The 14,719-nt window shown below is 36.3% G+C and overlaps 1 protein-coding gene across 1 annotated transcript in view; it reads right to left on the reverse strand.

Moving 5' to 3' along the window:
- ABI3BP (ABI family member 3 binding protein) overlaps window positions 1-14,719 on the reverse strand; it is a 233,759-nt gene that overhangs the window by 148,349 nt on the left and 70,691 nt on the right. The window contains 2 exon segments of the mRNA XM_079101410.1: window positions 7,054-7,186; window positions 11,457-11,525. Of these exon segments, the coding sequence (XP_078957536.1) occupies window positions 7,054-7,186; window positions 11,457-11,525 (202 nt within the window).

A 14,719-nucleotide genomic window follows, 5' to 3' on the forward strand; every position in this document is an offset into this window, starting at 1 on the left:
GAACATAAGAACTTTAACTGGCCAAAGTTTCAATCACCAAAAACAAATAACAACAACAACAACCAAAACCTGATTTAAGTCATTAGACCTACAATTATACTTTGCAATGTGTCACTGAACAGGGTTCCATTTACCAAAATGTAGCATTCTTACGGGACCAAAGCAAGCTGAAGTAAAATGTAATCAATGTCTGTGGTGTACATTTGCAGAGGGCTTAAGATTTTTTAATTTATTTATTTCATTTTATCCATATAATAAACCCTGAGCAGAACAAGAATTACTGTAGAGGAAGAAGAGAAGCTAAGTACCTAAAATTTGACAATCAGTGAGAGCTGGGCACATGCTGCTTTCTGACTCCTAATACCTTTTGGTCTACCATGGACTCTTTCTCCTCTCTGCTTGGCAGAAGGAAATGAAAAAAGACATAAAATGACCCTGAGTGGAAGATGGTAAAAAGGATTAACATTTAACATAATTCAAGGCTCTTTATTGTTTTACTGTGTACTTAACAAAACCTATACTCTCAGTCTTCTCACTGTCTGAGGACATTCAAGATCAAATGTTGTTTGCACCTTTATTTTTTTGTGAATGATTAAACTTGGACACAGCATGAGTCTATTAAAAATACAGACAATTTCCAACGAATGTCATCAGACCAGACCTCTGGAAAACCTGCTTCCAACAATTTGGATGTTAAGGAGAGAGCATCTCATATCCTAATGAAGGGGTAAGAAGTTGGTGGAGATAGTGCCTGCTTCAACTGGCATTAGTCTCAATATGACACTAACTATCACAGTGTTAAAGAATCCACAGCTCCTCAAAATGTAGTAGAAAAGACAGGGAATGACTTAATCTGCATACTAGTCAAATACATGTTAGTAGCATGACTTCAGGGAAGTATCTTTACTCACTCTTACATCAATTTTCTGAGAAGGTGATTTGGACTAAGCAATATTTGAGGTTCTTTGTTTATAGAATTTATTCCAGCAATATATCAGACATGCTATTTGAATGAAGTACCTGAGACAGAGGAAGAAAATGCAGCTAAATTTATGATGAATTACACCCAGTGGATAAATTGAAGAACAGCAAAATAAATTTAGTCCTTCTACACAATACCTAACCTTACTGTATGTCACTTGACCATCTTTTGGGCTTTCTACATTTTTTTCACCAATGCTTACATTTTGATAAGATTAGCTATTACCTTTTCTAAAACATCTATTCCATACATTTTTTTTTCTTTCTTCATGTCAAAGGACTCTTTCTAACACATTCCATTGTCAATATTCTTGCTCCTTGCTTCACGTATCCAAACTTACCCCTCACCCCAGGAGCATAGCTGAGATATATTTTGAGATGCATTTTTTGAGAGTCTATGCCTTCCCTCCAACCTGGCAGAAGAGCTGGTAGAGATTCCTCAGAAGATGAATAAAGCTGAGCACTGAAGACAGAACCTAGTTTTACTGGCAATGGGAGAATTAGAAACCAGAGGAGAGGATATTACTCAAAGGGCAGGTCATGTATAAAATAGCAAGAAAATGAATCATGTAAAAAACAAAATGAAAAAGAAAGAAAAAGATTAAAGTTATATTTCTAAAAAGCATTGATGAGTACCAAGGAAAGGGAATATAAAAATCAAAAGTAAATTTCAAATGTGAGAAGAGGGTAATGTGATGATAAAATTATTCTTTTAGTAGTGTAAAAATATGAAATTAATTGAGTTTGATGTGCTGATCACTGTTGCTTAGTCTTCTAATGAATATATTCCATGGATAACTGAAAATATAGTCTTAGAATTTTGAAAATGGGTCCTGGTCAGAGTTCAAGTTTGGTAGTCATTTGCATTTATGCCACTCCTGATCTCTATAGAATAGCAACAAAAGTAATTACTGGTAGCTTTTTAGAAAAGCAAACTGTCAGAATCTTCATCAGGCTCACTGAATTAGAATTTGCATTTTAACAGGGTCCACAGAAAGATTTGTGTACTCATTAAAGTTTGAGAAGCAAAGCTTTACAAAGAGGTGGTGGTTAAAGCCAAGGCATAGATAAGGGGGATATGAAGATAAGAGAACCAAGGACAGAACATTATTCCATATTTAGTAGGTAATAAGAGTTTGGTGAAGGAGAGAAGAAATGGTTAGAGGAACAAGAAGAAAAATGACCAGGAAAGAAAGAATTCAAGATTGAGGGCATAGCCATCAATTCCACAGAAAAGTTAAGAAGGGTAATAGCTTAGAAAATTCTATTGGATTTAGCAATGAATTGGTGACCACTAAAAGTTGTTTTTGTGAAATGGTAGAAAGGGAATGGAAGCCAAGAAAAAGGAATATGTGGGTGGTGTAGAAAGCAAGTATGTTAAGAGCAGATAATTTAGAGAAGCTTGAGAATTAAGAGATTGAAAAGTTGCTTGGAAGATATAATGAGATCAACAGATGGTTTTGGTTTGGGGCAGGGAAGTCTTGAGTATGTTTGCAAGCAGGAGGCAAGGCACTAATGGCGGGGAAAGAGTAAAAGAGAACACTGAGGAAGCAAAGGCTTGTGGGAAGGGATGGAATCAGGAACACTTTCCGAGGTCAGAGGTGTTTTCCTTGGGAAAAAAGAGAAGTGAGGTAGAGGTAAATGTAAAGTTAGTATGAAGAGAGTATGAAGAAAGAGTAAAATGATGGTGGATGGTGCAGATTTCCTCAGCGCTGTGGAAGCCAGTATGGACTAGGGTAGGAAAAAGAGTCAGGGAGTGTAGACAGCATGCTGCTGCCACTGAGGACTGGTTGGACCGAAATGATTAGTGTGGAAATGGTGAAATGTAAGATAAGGATACAGATATACTTTTCAAAAGAAAAATGAATGATATGGGGCCCTTACAAACTGTACAGGATAAAATGTCAAAAGTGAATAAATTCTCAAATTAGGGTAAAGGGAAAATTATGGAACTTCCCAAAGTAACAAAAAGATAAATGAGGTTATCAAGAGAAAAAGTGTGAGTTCAATTTTGTCTTATAGAGTTTGAGGTAATAATGATATGTAAAAGTTAAAATGTTGATATTTCACTGTGTATTTTTTCAGCATGCATTTACTAGGGTCTATAATGTTCCAAACCCTGGTCTGGGGACTGGGGTGACAATAGTAGGCAAGATGTACACAGTCCTGCCCTCAGAGAGCTTCAATTTATACTACCCCACAAATGGGTAACAGGCATTGGGCTTGATCAAGAGAGAATTCAGACATTGAAAATACCTACTTATTAAAACTGTGGAGAAAAAAAATAAAAGGCAAAAAGAGCCTGCTCTGGACCACCCAAAAAGGAGAGCCCTCAGTCTACATTCAGAGTAAATAAACACAATACAAAAGTGTCAGAATAATGTGAAAATGATTTCTAAACAAGTTATAAGGTTTTAATAAATTGGCAAAGGAGTGAGAACTAAAGCAATCTTGAAAACTTGTAACAAGTTGAAAACATGGAAAGGAAAAAATAAGCTATTAATGGTGACATAAATTTTTGTTAAAAACATTTTATTCTTCATCTGAGCCAGTTTGGAAAGATTTCTTTTGGCCTTTGGCATTTTGGGGACCAATGTGTACATGCTTCCATTTAAAGTCCATTAAGAACAAACCTTACATAAAGCACATCTCCTCTCTCCCATGTGGACTCAGAAAAAGATCTCAAACCATGGAAGACTCATGTGGAATCCATGCAAATAGGGATAGAAATGTGTCACCAAAGATAAAGTGACATCTGTTAATTTCCTGAGCTTCAAACAAAACAAACAGGCATTTTTCTTACTGGAAACTTACTACTCATTTTGATATAGAACATCCAAAGTCAAAGTATAAAGGAAAAACTTTTCCAATATATCATTTGCATAGAATGAAGGAGGTTGTACAAACCAGTGTGAGCTGGTTTTTGTAAATCAGAGACTTTACTGAGGATTCCAGATATTAAGAGTTCAGTGGCTTAAAACTGACACTTGGTGTTCCTGCGGCAAGCCAAGAGCATTGAGATTCCAATGGTTTTGTAAGAAGATATTGCTGAAAGAAATTTCAGCTGTGTAATCTTCCAATTTTCCAGAAATAGTCATCCTGTTTAGTTATTATTGCTTATTGTAATCTACTACATTGGTCTGAACTCTAAATAAAAGAAAAATCTGTGTGAACACATGAGGGTAGATATCACCAAGTCTGTTTCTAATTACACTTCTTTATAATTCTGGTGGATTTATTTGGGTGTTTAAATATGTACAGTATTTCCAACACTTTCAAATAAAGACTACTAATTTTTCTCAAACATGGAAAAGACTCTAAATGTCATCTCTTTATTAACTGCACTAACTTGGTAGAAAAGAGGCTCAGAAAAATGGAATCCACACACATTCCAAATGTTTTTTTAGAGTTGTGACTATTTAATGAATTTCAAAAATGTTAGTCAAAGGGGAACTATCGATCTGGAATATTGTGATTTGATGAGACTGGCTCCATCTATCTGATGAGATGGCAGGGCCACAGGTGTGTGCAGGGGTGAGGGTGAGATGTGCATGTGCTCTGTGTAGCTTGGACTTAGAGCTGAGTGCCTGTGTCCAGTGCCCCTGTCCAGTTTGTCATCTGTCCTCACTTCTCTGTACTCCTTGTCTCTCTGGGCTGTCAAACTGTGGCAACCTCCACCCATCAGAACCACTCATCAGATCACTTCTTTCCTGGAAAGGTCTGTAGGACAAAGTGAAATTGAACGAAAGACCTGAATGCAGGGGAGGAAATTCTATCCAAACAATGTTGTTCGAGTTTGTCAGGTTACTAAACATGTTGGAACCATCTCAAAGATCTATTAAGCAAATTAATGGTTAAAATCAGGTTGCATTTTGACATAAAACTATCAAATTCCCTCCCATTCTTTTTCCCTTCCTCTCTCTTTTTCATCTTTCCTTTTTCAAAAAGAGATTTTTTTTTTTTTTTTTTTTTATATGAAGAGAAGAAAAAAAGCAATCCCAAAATGTTTATTTTCTCAGCACTGGCATCCTGGACTACTCCACTAGCAATTGGAATTATCAAAAGAAAACATGTGCTTTCAAGAGTACATTTTCCAAGCAAAATAAGACATGACTTAGTGGTGGGTAAAATAAGGAATATTTGAGATTTTTAAATCATCTCAAAATTATTTTTCAAAATATTGGGTTTTGGAAATATCTTCTGTGTGCCTTTTTCCAAGTATTTATCTCTGGAGAACCATGGACATATGAAGAAATAAATTTGATTTTTTTGTCTAGATTTTCTAATCAAAGTCATATGAACGGTACTTTTGAGAACATATAAACATTTTGAAGGCCTTTCTTTTTAGTTAAGACAAAAATAAATAAAAACTACAAAAAATATACACATGAGAAAAAATAGATGAAAAAGCACTCAATGTCCTTGGTGCAAAGGAAGTACATATCAAAACCATAATGAGCTACTACTACACTGGAATAGATGCAGCAAAAAATGCCAGAAATGCCAAAGGCTGGTGACGATGTGGAGCAACAAGAACCTTATATATTGCTTGAGGAAGGGAGATAGAAAATCAGACAAAAAAATAATTAACCTAGCAATTCCCATTCTAGGTATTTATCTAAAATAAATTGAAGCATATATCTACAAAAGTCTTATACAGAAATGTTTATAAAATCTATATTCATAAAACCCAAAAGCCAACACAAATCAAGTATCCACCAGCAGGAGAATAGATAGTCTAGAAGATATTCCAGAATGGATCAGTCCAGAATAGTCACATAGTGCACTACTGTTCAGGAATTTAAAAATGAATGAATGACTGATACCTGCAATATCATGAATAAATCTCGAAAATAGGCTGAATGAAAGAAGATAGGCAAAACCCCCATATTCTCTGATGCCACATATATGAAATTTTAGATAGGCAAAACCAATCTACAGTGATAGAATCAAATCAGTGACTGCTTCTTGGAGGGAGGTGATTTCTAGGGTGATAAAATGTACTATTTCTTGATTTCATGAAACACATGGTTTATACACTTATAATTACTTAAACATACACATAAGGTCTGTGCATTTTACTATGTTTAAATTATACCTCAATTATTTTGTTTAAAGAGAGAAATGATAAAACTGCAAATTCAAAAACCGATTTGTATTTAAAACAAAAAAATCTTAAATATATTGATTGAAGCTTAAAAATTTGAATGTTGGTCCAATTTCTGAATGTTGAAACTAATGTAATAAATAATTACAATAAGCAAATGCTGTTTCATAAGCAATTTAGCATCATGGTTCAGTGTTTAGCATTGTGCCAGGTACATGTATATACAGTGCCAAATATACATGCTGGGTGGAAAGATGAATAAATGCCAGTGTTTTTAAAATATACTTGATTTTTATTACTTGTTCTGTCAAAGATGATAGTAGCTTCATCTCTGGCTGTTTTTCCTCCGCCTGTATCTCTCTCAGGTATCTCTCCTATCTTCTAAGTCAGTGATTCTAAACTTCAGTGGGCATCAGAATCATCTGAAAGGCTTGTTAAAACACAGGTGGCGGAGCCCCACCCTGAGTTTCTGGTTCTGTTAAGTCTGAAAGGGCACCTGCGCTTTGCATTTGTGACAAGTTCCCAAGTGATGATAATGTTGCTTGGTTTGGGGACCATCCTTTGAGGACTACTGCTTCAGGCACTTCTTCAAATCTCAGATCATCCTTTCCCAAGTAACTTTTCAAATTTTTCCTAACTGTGTTCAGCCCCCTCCTCTGAGCTTTATTGCACATATCATTGTTACTGTCTGTTTGCTGTTTGGCTCCTTCGTCCCATGTACTTTCATCTTTGGGGTGAAACAAACATCTATGTGCTTTCTACTCAAGGAGATCATAACTCTCAAGGCTGGGGCCCCTGACTTAAGTTCCCTTCATACCTACGACAATAGTACAGCTAACAGGTGAGAAGTAAGTGCTAGTTGTCCTGCTATTTATATGTTCTTCTGAAGCATTTTCAAATACTATTAAAAGCAAGTGCTAATTTTCAAATTAAAAAATCCAACATTTTCCATTATGATGAATTACCTGTCATTGGGACAGTGACTTGGCAACGTCCAGTCATGGTGTGGATTAATGAGGAAACCCCAGGACAGGAAGACTGAGCTTGGTGTCAGAGTGCCAACCACCAGCTGGAGAGGTTTGCGAGAACGACTTTTACCTATGAAGATAGTAGGCAAGTTAGTTATGGAAATATTTAGTGTATTTTACATTATGAGTAATATGCATAAAGATGACTTGGCAAGATGATTTTAAAAAGTATAAAAATATCAAATTCCTTTTCTTTTCATACAGTTCATACATATTAATTTTTCTCCATTATCAAAAAAATACCTTTTTAATCACATTTATGTGCATGTATCTGTATACATATAAATCATAACCAACTATACTTTTTATTTTCTTGTGGGTCAAAATTCTTTGGTATACTGTTATAATAAGCATGTATCTACAATGAGTACCTAAATGGAAAAGGTACACACATTTTAAATAATACTGGATGAGCAGGAGTAGTACAGGAAGCACAGTTGTCTTGATGGGGATGGGACTAATTGGATTTGGGCAGTGCCAAGAGTTATGCTGATGAACCACTATAGTCCATCGGGTAGGTTGGTATTTGAAACTGCATACTGAGGAGAGAGAGGAAGAAAGGAACTCAACCATGGGACCAATACTGGTTCAATCAGAATAAATAAAATAAAGGAAGCCTAGTAAAACTACACAGAAAGAACATAAGGTACATCTTTCCATTTCCATTTAATCCCTTCTTTTATTTCATGAGACTGTGTTTTATTTGCCATAAGGAAGAACTCATATTATCTTATTCTAATGGAGTGGGAACCAAACAGCAAAATGACCTTGTGAATTTTATTAAGGTAGGTAGGAGGGTACTCCTTATCTGAGCCTATTGGTGGTTATCTAAATAAAATGCTTTTGAAAACTGTGAAATGCGTATTGCTTTAAGTTCTGTAGTTGTTAATTTGGTAAGAAATCTTCTGAGCCCAGGATATATATAAACTACTGGTGGCAAACTGCCTTGATACAGGATAGTTGACTATTTTTTACTGATTCACAAAAATTGTACATATTTATGGGATCCCATGTAATATTTCAGTTCTTGTATATACTGTGTAATATTCTAATAAGGATAATCCTATCTCTTTAAACATTTATCATTTCCTTATGGTGAAAACATTCAACATCTTTTCATGGAGATTTTTTACAATAAACATTATTGTTATTTATACTTTGGGATCTAGGATGGTAAGGTTTGCAGAAGCATCTCTCAATAGTCAATGTACTAAAGGGTTGGTCCTCAGATTGCCACACTATTGGGAGTTAGTAGAACCTTTAAGAGGTAGAACCTGGGGCTGGGGATCTAGCTCAGTTGGTAGGGTGCTTGCCTTGGAAGCACAAGGCCCTAGGTTCAATCCCCAGCACTGGGGGAAAAAAAAAAAAAAAAGGAGGTAGAACCTACTGGGAGGTCTTTAGGTCCCTGAGGGTATGCTCTTAAAGAGAACTGTGGGACTCCAGTCCCTTCCTTTCTCTGTCTTCTGGATAGGAGGGTAGCAGTTTTGCTGTCATTCATTCCTGCCATGATGTGCCACCACTGCCTAAGCAACGGGGCCAACTGATAATAGTCTAAAACTGAGAGTCAAAATGATCTCTTTATAAGTTGGTTATCTTAGGTATCTGTTATAATAAAAGAAAGCTGAATAACACATACAGTCACCTGTTATGGGTTTAGATATTAGGTATCCCCCAAAAGATCATGTGTAAGACAACATAAGAAGGTTTAGAGGTAAAGTGATTGGGTTATGAGAGCTTTAATCTAATCAGCACATTCATCCACTGGGTGATAACTATAAAGCAGGGAGGTGTGGTGGGAAGAGTTGGGTCATTGGGAGCATAACTTGCAGTATGCATTTTGTCTCTGATGAGAGGAGTCTCTCCACTTCCTGCTTGCAATATCCTGAGCTGCTTTACTCCATCACAACCTTCTGTCCTGAGGTTCTGCCTCACTCAGGCCCAGAGAAACAGAGTTGGCCATCTATGGACTGAGACCTCTGAAATCATGAACCCCAAATAAACTTTTCCTCTTTTAAAATTGTTCTTGTCAGATCTTTTTATCACAGTGGAGAAAAAGCTGACTACAAACATTGCCCTACTGTGCAACAGAACACAAGAACACTCTCAACTAGGACAGTTCATTTTTTAAAGATGTTTAAAAATAATGTACAAGGATAGTTATCATTTCCTTGGTTACAAACATGCATTTATCCTTCTAGGTAATTTTTTTCCAGATCTACCTATAATCATACCTATGTGATGGTGATTCAAATGACCCATGTCTGACCTCCAAGGAGGGCAGATGAAAATCTTGATTGAGAGTGGAGTCATATATAGGTTGAAAAAGCATATAGATGATTCTGATATTCTTTATTTACCTCTAAAGTTGATTTTTATTAATATCATGTAACATGTTTATTTTACACATAAAAGGGAAAGGCCAGGGAAGGTTCAACAGTATCCAAAGTCACATCAAAGCAGGGTCAAAACTCAAATTGAAGTCTCCATGATCATTATCTATTTTTCTTTTTACCACACTGGCTTAGTTCACCATATATAAAGAAAATACTACGTAGAGATGGAAGATATAGTTTTCTTTCCCCAAGGTAACCTAAGGCTTGCATGACCATCAAATAGTTATTTAACTAAGTTTTGATCTTAATACAAAAATAATTAAATCATTAGAATTTATGGGGTAGATGTAAATATAAAATGAGTAAAAGTTAATCCATTAGTCATTATATCACTCCCAAATGCAGGTTACAAAAACAAAACAAAAAAAAAAAAAATGTATTCACTGCCTGAAAGGAAAGGTGGGGTATCATATCCTGAGCAAGATGAAACAATTTCCTGAGTTAGTCACAATGAAGTGAAAAATAATATCTAAGGCCAGTGTCATAGAAACCTCAAAATGAATTATAAAGTGCTACTAAGGTGGGATCACTTTCCTGAATTTCTGTATGTTTTTTATTTGAAGTATGATATTTGTACCAGGAAACAGTTCAGTGAATACTCAAATGAAAACATATTTCAAGGAAGAACAGCCATGCTTTTTGACGTTATTGTTCACCATTTTAAAACACTAGGAGTACAATTATTTTAAAGTGTGTGGAAAGCTGCCTGCACAACTTTCAGCAACAAGTCAAAAGAAATGACTGAAATTTCCCTCTAATTTTGAGATAATATAAGAGGCCAGAAAAATATTTTATATTTCTTAAAATACTTGACCATTCAATGATACTCTTAAAAGAAGTGGAAAACAAGGTAAAGGAGGGGAGGGCATTGTGATAACTGATTTCTGGTAACCAGCCCTGGGTTGACAGATCTCCTAAATACAGAGTTGCAAAGGGCCCCAGTGTTCAAAATAATTAAATAGCTGAATGCTTTCTTCTGTTTTATCCTTGTAAACAATATAGCAAAAAAACACCACCAACAACAACAAAGATCCTTTTATGGGTGTTATCCAGTGTTCCATAAAAGAAAATAATTATTTGGAAAACATCTCACATAAGAAAGAACAAAGAAAAACTTTGATGAATTATATAGGGATAGGAAGATGCTATATCAGATGGAAAAAGCATATTACAGCTTTTACCACTTTTTCTTAAAGCAATTCTCTACTTATTTGATCTGAGGAATCTTAGTAGTTCAATTAGACATTGTACACTTCTAATCTTCCTTTTGTCATGTAGCAAGTGCCTACATATTTATTCATATGTCACCCACTTTCCTGTTTCCAATCCTCCCAGACTCAGGAAATTAGCTGCTGCCATTGCTACTGCTTTATGAAAGGAATTCTTCTTCTATGTTTGAACACAAAGAAGAGGTTTAGAAGGGAGGGAGGAATAAATAAACCCAAGTTCAAGTCCATTGAACACACATACAAATGAGTTTTCCTTTTGAAATGTAAGCAATCTCCTTGAATAAAAGTTAGACATAAAACTTTGCGCTTGAAATCTGAAAGGCACCATGGTAGACAAAAATGCTCACATGGAAGACAGAGTCAGGCTAATAGAAGCTAGTCCCAGATAAGCATGGACCACAGAACAGGACCTGCCCCTAACCCATTTTATCCTCACTATACCTCGAACATGCAGCAGAACAGAGATGTGTAGAAGGGTTCAGTATCCCTAACTCGCTGCTGCTTGTAAGGGATGTTGGCATAAGATCCCAAGCAGCTTCTACCACTAGCTGCACAACTTCTCCAACAGGGTCATCTGTGGACTAAGGGAATCCATCTATCTATTCCACACATTCCTAAGACATCTCCTATTTGGTCTCCACATAGGAAAAAAAAAAAAAAAAGAATAAAAAGTTGTGGTTTAAAGTTAACAAAAGAAAATCAATAAAAATGACTATACCTGAGCATGACTTCTTTTGACTTGGAGGGGGAGCAGGTCGTACAACTATCAGATATTTGGGTTCTGCATCTGGAAGAGAGAACATCATTTATCAGTAAAATCCTTTAAGAACCAGCATTGAGGTAACACACCCATGCCCTGATTCAGCATTCCTGGGAGTCCATGACCCTCCATAACCCCAGCACTAGTGAATGAGAGGACCCAGAAATTCAGAAAGTTGGTACTTCCCATGACGCCCTTTAAGTTTTTAAAATGAAAATTCAATCCAGAGTTTTCAAAGCCAAATGGGCAGGGGCGGGAGAGAGGTGGTTACAAAAAACACGCTTGAGACAGATATTATATCATATCAATGGTCACATTGCCTTCGCTCTGTAAGGAGAATTTTAAACAACTCAGATAATGTCCATTCTGTCAGTCCACGCTTCACAGGGGGATAGTCTGATGCTTTAAAATCAGAAGGAAAGTCATACTTGCATACGACATGTGGGTCTCATATATTGAATGGTCTGAAATTTCTTGCTTCCATGGGAACTTGAATATTGATAATGCCCTAATTTGTACTGTTTGCAAAACTTCTCATGATATTTCATATCTAACCAGACATTTCTAATAAACATTCTTTAAACAAAGTCACAATTTACAGGTTGGTATAATTTCCACATGAAATATGTATCAACAAAATGTGTTAATAAAGAACCTTTTAAACAATATTTAGGTTTTAACAAAATTATGCTAAAGTCATCAGTAAATGCTATCTCAAAAGGGACAAATCATTTATCAAATAATCTTTGTTTTAAAATTGATACTTTGTGGTGGGCAGAACCCGGGGCCCAGGGTTACGCCACGAGCATCCAAAGATGGCAACTGGCAGAGAGCAAATGGTGTCCTGATTATGCATGGAGAAAGGCAGAACACGTTTACAATTGGCTGTATTATAATCAGTTCAGCTGCCTAGCACGTGGACAGATATACTTTACATGTATGCTCGAGCAAGTGATTGCTTGACCTTTAACAGGATTGGATGGACATATCTGGTTACAATTGCTTATGCATGAGACTGCTTATATATTGAGGGTGTTATTTGAATAAAGGGGAAGCTGCTTGATGAACTTTTGAAGTATGTGTCTTCTGTCCCGCTGGTTGGGCCGTAAGCGTGAGAAGCGGTGGTTTTAGGTAAGTGAAAAGGGAAAAAAGCTGTGGTTTTTCTCCATAACTGGAGCCGCTTGAAGCAGCCCTGGGGCTGCAGTTTTGCTCCGTAACTGGAATTGCTTGAAGCAGCCCGTCGATAAACAGCAGCGGCTCGCGGTAATGCTTCTAAAAAGTATGGTTGGTAAAACATGAATAAACCAAATATATTTAGGGCACACAAAATCCACTTCATCAGTAGCTCTGTTGGATTAACTGGTTGGTGAGTATTATCTACAATATCTCTTCAGGAACTCTGGACCCTAAAATTGATTCTACACCAAATTCCATTTGGATGCTGTGGTCAATGAGGGTTCACCCCTACTTGCTTAGGCAAATCTCATTCATATCTTCATTTTGTTTTCATTCTGTATTTAAGTATTTCCCCTCTATGAACTGGGATCAGAAGCCTTCTTGCCCAAGGCTGTACAGAGCTGACTTCATTTTCAGACTGAGAACCTGGCAACTCAATTGCTTTTAATGACTCGTGCCTTTGTCTTTTCCTGGACACCCTCCATGGCACCATTTGCTGTAACCTGCTGTAATGACTACCAGTGAAGAAAGCAACCCAGGCGACCTCTTGAACTCACCTTTGAACAGTGTTTGTATATCATATAGCTGTCTCTTGACTACCACACAGATAAATAGTGTTCGTTCTATTCTAAAGTCTCACGTGCTTGGAAGTATTTCTTGCTTATTGGGGATCAGGTATTAAGAAACTGACTTGAACTCAGTGCTTTCTACATGCTGGAGACTGTTAAGAACTTTACCTTCATAACTGAATTACTCCTCATGACAATGATATCACTGAGGGACTGCGGCAGGATGAGCTTCACGGGTATGCAACACGCACAGTCATGGAGCCTGTGCTCATAGAGGCTTGGCTTAATACCTCATTGCCACCATCTTAAAATTCTCAATACTTCTGTTTTTGAACTTGTCTTTTGGAAGTGTGATGAGACCATTGAGCATACACATCAGCAGAGGAGAGAGGAACATGTGGCTATGAATTTTTGCCTCTCTATCTGCACACAAAATTCCAGGTGTTTCACTAGCATAGCATTCCCAAGGAACCACAGTATACAGAATTCAGCAAAACTTGAAGCAGAACAAATAGGACAAACATGCCCTCTCTCTGCCTAAGGAGTCTGGAGGAGCTCACTGAGAACTCTGACATGCTACACTTTATCCATTTGAGTCAAAATTTGCTTTAAATGGAGAAAGAAGGCAATGGTGTCTGAAGAAACAGATAACCAAGGAATCCTCCCAAATTCCTTCTCACTCCTATTACTTCTCTGTGTTAGCCAACCACTTAGGCTGAAAATTATTAACACAAAAGGAAAGTGAAAGATAGTTCAACTTGGAATTCCTTTTCATTTTCTCCTCATTCATAAATTAGAGAACACTGGTAGAATACACATGTAATGAAAATCAAATCAAATGTTGAATTAGTATTGTGCAGCATTTTCACTATTCTGGTATGAAAGAAATATATGTGCGTGTGGAAACTACAAAATAAAAATTGTGCAGAACAGAAATGGAAATGTTGTTGTTTAGTTGTTTTATCTTCTCATGTCTGTATTCCTGATGGAACACAAAGACTCCAACACACATATGTTGGAAATATTTAATGAGCAGTGAGTCTACACATGCACCCAGGTCCTGACATCTATTCCAATTTGTAATTGGCAGTAACAGCCTATGCTTTATGCAAAGTGACTGTGAACATAACAATTATTTTGAAATTGCTCATATCACCATATGTCTTAGATCATAACACTATCTTTGGCTTCTGTATTTGTTTTCCTAGTATTTCAAGACTTTTAAAAAATACTTAAGCACAATTAACTAGTCTGTAACATTGCATAGGCTTAGTTATTAGGAATGAAAATTTAAGATAACTGTATTCTACACAAATTTTCATAAATTGACATTTTTATTACATGCCTTCTCTAAATGAAGATGCAATAGCTTTTGACAGATAAGGCCACAATGTATATATTTCCAGGCTGCTATGAATCTACAAATATACTTAATTTGCTTAATATTGAAAATGCCCTATGGGAGAGGATAAGACA

This window comes from Sciurus vulgaris, assembly GCF_902686455.1.
Source record: "Sciurus vulgaris genome assembly, chromosome: 10".
NCBI classification, from domain to species: Eukaryota; Metazoa; Chordata; class Mammalia; order Rodentia; family Sciuridae; genus Sciurus; species Sciurus vulgaris.